The sequence below is a fragment of the Fonsecaea erecta genome, assembly GCF_001651985.1.
Source record: "Fonsecaea erecta strain CBS 125763 chromosome Unknown Scaff2, whole genome shotgun sequence".
NCBI lineage: Eukaryota > Fungi > Ascomycota > Eurotiomycetes > Chaetothyriales > Herpotrichiellaceae > Fonsecaea > Fonsecaea erecta.
Window position 1 is genome coordinate 1,286,984 of NW_017387245.1, and position 7,429 is coordinate 1,294,412.

At 53.1% G+C, this 7,429-nt stretch overlaps 4 protein-coding genes across 4 annotated transcripts in view; 2 read left to right on the forward strand and 2 right to left on the reverse strand.

Annotated features, from left to right (window-relative positions):
* Nucleotides 1-203: 203 nt before the first annotated feature.
* AYL99_02221 (hypothetical protein) lies at nucleotides 204-2,752 on the forward strand (the record flags this gene model as incomplete). The annotated part of the gene is made up of 2 exons (XM_018833737.1): nucleotides 204-339; nucleotides 390-2,752. 2 exons carry the CDS (start codon nucleotides 204-206, stop codon nucleotides 2,750-2,752), a joined length of 2,499 nt encoding a protein of 832 aa, XP_018696361.1.
* A 63-nt stretch (nucleotides 2,753-2,815) lies between these two features.
* AYL99_02222 (hypothetical protein) lies at nucleotides 2,816-3,532 on the reverse strand (the record flags this gene model as incomplete). Its single annotated transcript, XM_018833738.1, has 1 exon — nucleotides 2,816-3,532. One exon carries the CDS (start codon nucleotides 3,530-3,532, stop codon nucleotides 2,816-2,818), a length of 717 nt encoding a protein of 238 aa, XP_018696362.1.
* A 483-nt stretch (nucleotides 3,533-4,015) lies between these two features.
* AYL99_02223 (hypothetical protein) lies at nucleotides 4,016-6,495 on the forward strand (the record flags this gene model as incomplete). Its single annotated transcript, XM_018833739.1, has 5 exons — nucleotides 4,016-4,084; nucleotides 4,200-4,966; nucleotides 5,018-5,638; nucleotides 5,703-6,084; nucleotides 6,136-6,495. 5 exons carry the CDS (start codon nucleotides 4,016-4,018, stop codon nucleotides 6,493-6,495), a joined length of 2,199 nt encoding a protein of 732 aa, XP_018696363.1.
* A 711-nt stretch (nucleotides 6,496-7,206) lies between these two features.
* Nucleotides 7,207-7,429, reverse strand: part of AYL99_02224 (potassium uptake protein) — a gene marked incomplete at both ends in the record, with an annotated part of 3,173 nt that continues 2,950 nt past the window's right edge. Inside the window, one exon of the mRNA XM_018833740.1 lies at nucleotides 7,207-7,422. Within this exon, the coding sequence (XP_018696364.1) occupies nucleotides 7,207-7,422 (216 nt within the window). The remainder of the gene's footprint in view (nucleotides 7,423-7,429) is intronic.

Consider the following 7,429-nt stretch of genomic DNA (forward strand, 5'->3'; position numbering starts at 1 on the left):
CGTGGCTCGCAGTCCGACGACGTTGTCCAAGCGTGGACGCGTCAACGTTGTTCAACATTCGACAGTGGTGCGATTGAACCACATTTCCTACTCAGCTGCCATGTCCTATTGTTGCTTTTCCTCGGTGCTGCAAATGCTCTTGGACCTTGCATTATAGTCGTTCTAGTCACTACGGCCCTCCACCTGGCGTTCGGCTGTGGAACATGACCTCCAAACCGGGCTCGAGATGGAATTTCCTGCAGCAGGCCGTCGCCTCAGTCGAGTCGAGACTGGATGACATCCTCGCCGAAGAGGGCGATCGTCCAAAGCGACCACACACCCCAGCCCACACCAAGAAACGTAGGAACTTGTCGCCGAATTCCCCCTTCGTACGGCTAATGTGTTTGTAGCTTCCTCCGATTTGTCTAGAAGCAGCAGCACTGCCTCCGCCTCCAATGATCGACTCCAGGAACGGCTCGCTCGGGCGATGGCGAAGAAAAGTCTCAGTCGTACGGAAAGTCCAATTCCTTCCCAAGAACAATCGTCGAGGCCAGGTTCGCGAGGAGGTGATGCGCCGACTTCGGTGTCAGACATGGCAAAAGTGGCAGATCCGTCTCCGTCGGAGTGCGACCAGACAAATCATGAGCTACGAAATTCTAGTGATATGGGCGAGAACATGAGGCAGGAAGCGGGGAGTGACAAAGCAATATCAGTGACCGCGCCCACGGACGAGCCAGAACGACATAGAATGGCTACCGCGCTTGTGGAACACCCACATATGGATTCAGCACGGCCTTCAGCAGAAATACTGAGAGATGATCAGACTGTGTCGAGCAGGATGTCTGAAGAAGTGCAGCGAACCAGTGAGGACGATGGATCAAAGCCCGCTAAGGACGAGGCGGTGGAAATGCAGGAAGAAATGAATACGTACCTCGAACGTGTCGATGCACTCCGAAGAAATCTTGAGAGATTAGGACAAGAAGTCGCCGAATCAGCTCAAAAGGCAGCCGACTCTGCGAGACAAGCAGCTTCTTCGGCAGAGGCAGGAAGTCTTGAGCAGAAGATCTCTCGAAAGGATGAGGAGATAGCTCTCCTGATAGAAGAAGGCACCAGATGGTCAAAGACGGAAATGGATCTTCGAAGCATGCTGAAGAAAGTTCGATCTCAAGCGCTGACCAATGCCAAAGAACAAGAAGCTGCAAGACTACGCGCAGACCGAGCTGAACGTGCGCTGAGAGCTATGGAGGACCGAGCCAGAAAAGCTGAAGCTGCGAGCAAGCGTGTAGAGCAAACTCTCGCTACACATGCGATCGCGGCAAAGGACCTTGAAGCAATGCGGAAAGAGCGAGATGCATTGAACGCCACAGTAGCGGAAATGAGATCACAACTGTCCAAAGCCACGTCGCGGGCTGAGGCCGCCGAGAGCAAAGTGCAATCCGAACAGTTGGAGAAGGAAAGGCGGAAAATCGTCGAGCTGCAAGACGATTTGACTGTTGCCAAAGTCGAGCGTGAAATATCGGAGGAGAAACTACGGAAGGAGATCCAAGCCTTACGACACGACCTGGAGAAGCAGAAAGAGCAAACGCGCATCATGGAGAGCGAGATGTTGAATGAGCAAGCCGCCCTGGAAAGCAAGCTCGAGGCTTTCCGTGTTCGAGCTGAAGAGGCAACCTCAGCAGACCACGGCCATGCCCAAGCCAAACTTCTCCGGCAAATCGAAATATTACAGACTCAATATACCACTGCGAGCCAGAACTGGCAAGGGATCGAGAGTTCCCTTGTGGGTCGGATCACGGCCTTGGAAAAAGAGCGTGATGAGGTTGTGGCAAGAGAGGCAGAGCTGCGGAAGAAATTACGAGATGCGACGCTGAAGTTGAAAAATGCGGAGAGGGAGCTGGCTAGCACTCAAAGCAACTATGCGGACATGGATAAGTCAATGGCGGATGCAATCGAGGAAACACGGCGACTGCAACGAAAAGTAAGTCAGCTTGAGGCGGACTTGGCCCACGCTTCCAACGAGCTTGAGGAGCAGAAGGCGAATTCGGAGAAGGAACTGCAACGGAGGATTGACGAGGAGAAAGCGAAATGGACCGCAGCTTTGCATATCCAACGCACCGATTCTCCAGCGGCGTCAATCCGCAAAAACTCGGGCCTGGGATTCGACATCAATCATCTCATGAGCCCGACTCAGTATGAACGGGGCAGCAGTCGGCGACCTTCCATCATGCCCAACACCTTCGACGCGAACACTCCGCCTCGTCAACACTCTACGACATCTTTCCGTGGTCTGGCAAACGGCTCCGTTGTAGAGACGCCGTCGGTGGTGACGTCGATGGATGCAGACGAGTATTTTGCGAATGTTCCACCCACGCCCATGACCACCAGCCACCACTCACAGCGCGGAGGCTTGAACGACCTCATCTCGACCTCAACCGTTGGCGCTGGCCCTTCTGTGCAATTGGTCGAACGGATGTCGGCCAACGTTCGTCGACTCGAGAGCGAAAAGGCCGCCTCGAAAGACGAGCTGGCCCGCCTCACCACCCAGCGCGACGAGGCCAGGCAGGAAGTCGTCAGCCTGATGCGCGAGGTCGAGGCGAAGCGGAAGATCGAGGAACGGCTGGAAGCGCTCGAGAAGGAGCATGCCAGTCTCAGTGCAAGACACCAGACCACACTAGAGTTGCTGGGGGAGAAGAGCGAGCAGGTAGAAGAGCTGAAGGCCGATATCGTGGATGTCAAGCAGATGTATCGACAGTTGGCGGATACGATGAAATGAGGCCAGATCTGATGAATTTTAGCGGACCATGTCGAATACATCCTTTCGCGAGGCAGTCCTGCTTCAGGCGAATTCGATGCCTTCCCTCTCTGCTGCTTTCAAGATATGCGACCTAACCTTACCATCCGGTGCACAGTCAATGGCCAGTCTCCCTTCATGGTCCCTTTTATCCGTCTCCGCTCCTGCTTTGAGCAGCTCTACAGCCACATCGCCATGTCCTTCACTGATTGCATGATGTAGAGCCGTGTGCCCGTCCATGTCCGTGGCGTTGATGGGCGACTTGTTCTCCAGCAGCAGTTTCACAAGCGGGACAGATCCCACGGCGGCGGCGCGGTGGAGGGGTAACTGGCCCCGCTTGTCCTTGACCCTCGCACTCACACCGTGTTTCAAAAGAGTTTTGCAGACGTCCAGGTTATTCTTTGACACGGCCAGATGTAAAGGCGTGACGCCTGTGTGTGTGGCAATCTTGGGGTCGGCGTCTTTGGAGAGGAGGAGCTCGATCATGGGCAGCCCGGAATTGTCTTTGAGAGAGGCAGCGATGGCAAGAGGGGTCCAGCCTGCACCGTCTTCGGCGTCGGGGTCAAAGGAGCGGGTGGCTGCGAGGAGTTTGACAATATCGAGGTGGGCGAAGGCTATGGCCCAGTGGAGAGGAAGTCTTTCATCCTGGTCGCGGAGGGAGGCCAGTTTGGGGTTTGCATTTAGGAGGGACTCGACCACTTGGGTCTTGCCATCTCGGGCTGCTTCGTGGATGGCGAATTTGTTTTCTGCCGACTCTGCCATGGTGAGGCTCGAGCTGAGGTCAGGGGGGAGCAGTGTAGATCTTGGCTTGGAATGTGGTGCAGCACTTGGATGCTTGGACATGGGGGATCTTGACCGTTTTCCGCAGTGTGATGCTCCCCCGCAATTTGATGATCGGGGCACGTGTCGGGCCGGTAAGCTAAATAAAAGCGGCCAGAGATTGCTTCCACTAACGACGATTGGGCACCGACCTCGCCGTCTTCTCCCTCCCCATCCTCCTCGATCCTCGATCCTACTGTACCTAACCACCTAAGCACCTAACGAAAGCTGAAAATCCACCAAGCCCTGTAATTGGCTTTGATGACTTCACCCCGACAAACTGACCAGCACCTGACAATCCCGGCATTCCAATCGCTTAAAGTTCGCTGCCGTCGAAAAACCCACCTTCGTGGCGACTCCCACCTTCCGTCCGCATGATCGGAACTCTCTTTTTCCTATCTCCCCAGGTGTCGCAGAACTGGCAAAATGCCAGTTTGTGAATCCTCATGGCTGGAGATCACCGACAGAACAGTGGAAAGTCTTCCCGGTCTTTTCGTAAGGGTTATCACCGGAGAGCCCCTCGCGCCTGTGACGAGTGTCGCCTGAGGAAAATCAAATGCGACGGATCCCTACCTTGTGGCCCCTGCAGCGTTTCTGACGATGGTGAGAGGCGGTTGCTCCTATCGCAGCCTGGTCCAAGTTCACGGCACTGACGGTATCAGTCTGTTCTTATGACCCTGGGACTCGACCCCGGGAGACCCCGACCCAGAGAATTCGAAAGCTGGAAGCATGTCTCCGGGCAGCACGTATGTCGCTGGTGCGGCTCAAGGCTCAGAACCAAATTCTCGCCAACACCGATATCGACTCGGTGCTCAACACGTTGGACAACTCGTACCCGGAGCCCTCGGAAGAGGGAGACTCCAGTGCCGACGAGGACAATGCCAGATCAACCCGCCTAGGCAGCATGATGGGTAGAGCTGGGCGGTTCGTTCCCCTCTCACCCACCCAAACCACCTTTTATGGCTCTTATTCCGGATACTCTTTCGTCTTCAAGACACTGGAGCTGTTCCGGAGAATGCCCGACAGTGCAGCCTTGACCACCGAGACTCAAACTATCACTACAGCCCTGTTCAATGCACCGGTGCCGGATGCTGAAGCTGGCATGCAGTATTCATCGCAGTTCCAGAGTCTTCCGAGTCTATCGATCACGCTTAGTCTTCTGGATACCGTCTTCACCAGATGCAATCCACTGATTCAGTTCGTCCACGAGGCCGATTTTCGAGACATGGTCAATCGTCTGTACAGCGAATCGGCGCTTCAATTTGGTGCATCAAGTCATAATTTCATGCCATTGTTCCACGGAGTTCTTGCAATCGCCTTGTTGTTTGACATTCGGTCCCGCAAAAAGCATGGGTGCGAAGACATTGTCAACGAAGCGTATGTTGTCCCTCCTGCGAATCATGGCGGCGGCTGACTTGGAGACTTTAGTACGAGGCATTTCCTTCTGGCTCGGAGGGAGCTCGACGTTGCCCAGTGTGCTGATCTCATATCAATGCAGACCATATTGTGTCTCATTTACTTTCTGGTGACAACGTCTCGTCTGACTTCCGCATACACATACCTTGGCATTGCTTGTACTTCGGCTTTGAGGCTTGGCTTGCATAAAGACATCGGCAAGGATATTTCGATATCTGAGGTACAACAAGACGCCAGACTCAGAATTATGCTTGCCGTCTTGCAATTTGACACTTTAGTCAGTATAGTTCTAGATTTGCCGACTCGCATCAATCCGGATAGCATCGACCCGGGAGTTATGGCCTCATTGAAGACGGACTTCGCTAAACGGTCGGCCAATGCCCGTGAAGATGTCTCTGAAACGCATGCGAAGCTTCTAGCTTCAGCAAAACACTTGGAGTTGTTAAGCCTGACAGCCACCGGCATGCGAAGCATATTCAGCCATGGCAGCCACAAGGAGAAACGGACAAAAGACCTGGTGTTTGACAATGTTGATTCTGTCAATATGAGAGGGGCGGAGGATGCATTCCGGAAATGGGCGAGAGCGTTGCCTTGCTTGCCTCTGATTCCCGAAAAGCTCGAGGTGTCAGCTATGTACGCTTTTTCCCTTCTGTCAGACTTCTTCATTTCTTTTTGGATTCAACTGACAATGTCACAGCATGAAATTTGAACTGGAAATGGCATTCTATTTCGGCCAGTTCGTCCTCTACCAACCTTTCCTACATTACCTCATTCAAATGGCGGACGGCGCGCCGATTACGAGGACTCAATCGCAGCACGCCCTGGCTTGCATCAAAATTGCGGCTACAACAATTACCCGCGCCGAGGTGATGCTTCAACGCGGCTTGCTGGCTCCCGCATCTTGGAGTGTCATCTACACCCTCTTCCTGGCAGTCATGTGCCTCCTGTTTCTGATAGCGACACACAATGGTACGTCCCGACCTAGTGAAGCATGGAAGAAGGGAGAACTGGGCATTAGGCTCCTGGCGACGATGCGCTGTTACGATAATGGTGCCGTCAGGTGTCTGTGGATCATCAAGGTAGTCCCCGGTTCAAATCCCATAAATCAGGTGAAGCTGACTTGTCCAAAGATGGTTATCAAACAGCTCTCACACACCGTACAATTCGACGTTGACCGAATTGTCGCCAGCACCGAATGCCTGTGCCCTTGCTCGAGGTCTAGTTTGTTACCGACAGAATCACTAGACCGCCGGCCATCACTGGATCGTTCAGACATCAATGCCGGAGCAAGTGGATATGCAACACCGGAGACACCGCATGATGCACGTTCTTATCCATCTGTCTGGAGTCGACCGGGCATGGACCAACTCCTGGCCACTAATCTGGACTCGCCACGGCATGATGCAGATTTCATCCTCGCGGAAGCCCAGGCCATCTCATTGACGTTACCGATCGACAATCTCGAGCTGTTCGCCTCCGGAGCGGTCTGACCAGGAGATAGACGCACGTCAACCTCCAATCTCGATATCATGTACGGAGCTCACTGCGAAATGATAGCTTTGCCTCAACAACCCTTTATGAAGCTCTGGATTGGGGTCTTCCATGAAGAGGCGGAACTTGAATTTACATCGGCTCTTGTTGCAGATTGGCACAACCACAAGCGCGAGGTACTCAAGCAAGATAACGCCGCACCTCAAATTTAAGCGCATTTGTTTCTTGTTCTCTCTTTTTGATACCTTTCACCCGGTGTAATGCAGAGGGCAGCGATTTATTCATGGCTTGTAATGAGTTAGGGCGGATGAAGCATTACCATGAGGCGAGGGAGTCCAGCGACAGCCATCTCCTGAGTTGATTTCATTAAAGAGACGTCTTTGTCTGGAGATTTTTCCCCTGTACAGATGAACGGCGTTGATTGGAGCATCATGGAAGACGAATCTAGTGGGCCACTGGAAGGAGAGATCTGGGAGAATGCACGAACCACGAAGCAAGTACGGGACCCCGACCACGAGGCTGACGAGCCCCTGAGTCCGGCTCCTTTTTTTTTCCACCAGGCATACATTGCATGCATACACGCATACACACATATATCCCCTTGTCTTTTTTGCGTTGGGGACGCGGGATGATTGTATACCGCAGAGGACATATGGGTTCTGGGTTTCCTGGCGCTGCGTCCGCCACAGCTTTACGGCACGCATGATAATTCACTGAGCAATCCTCGAGGCAAATGAGATGACACCATTCTTTGATCTGATCGAACCCGGGATGCGCATCGATATACCCTTCTTCTTCTTCTTCTTCTTCTTCTTCTTCTTCTTCTTCTTCTTCTTCTTCTTCTTCTTCTTCTTCTTCTTCTTCTTCTTCTTCTTCTTCTTCTTCTTCTTCTTCTTCTTCTTCTTCTTCTTCTTCTTCTTCTTCTTCTTCTTC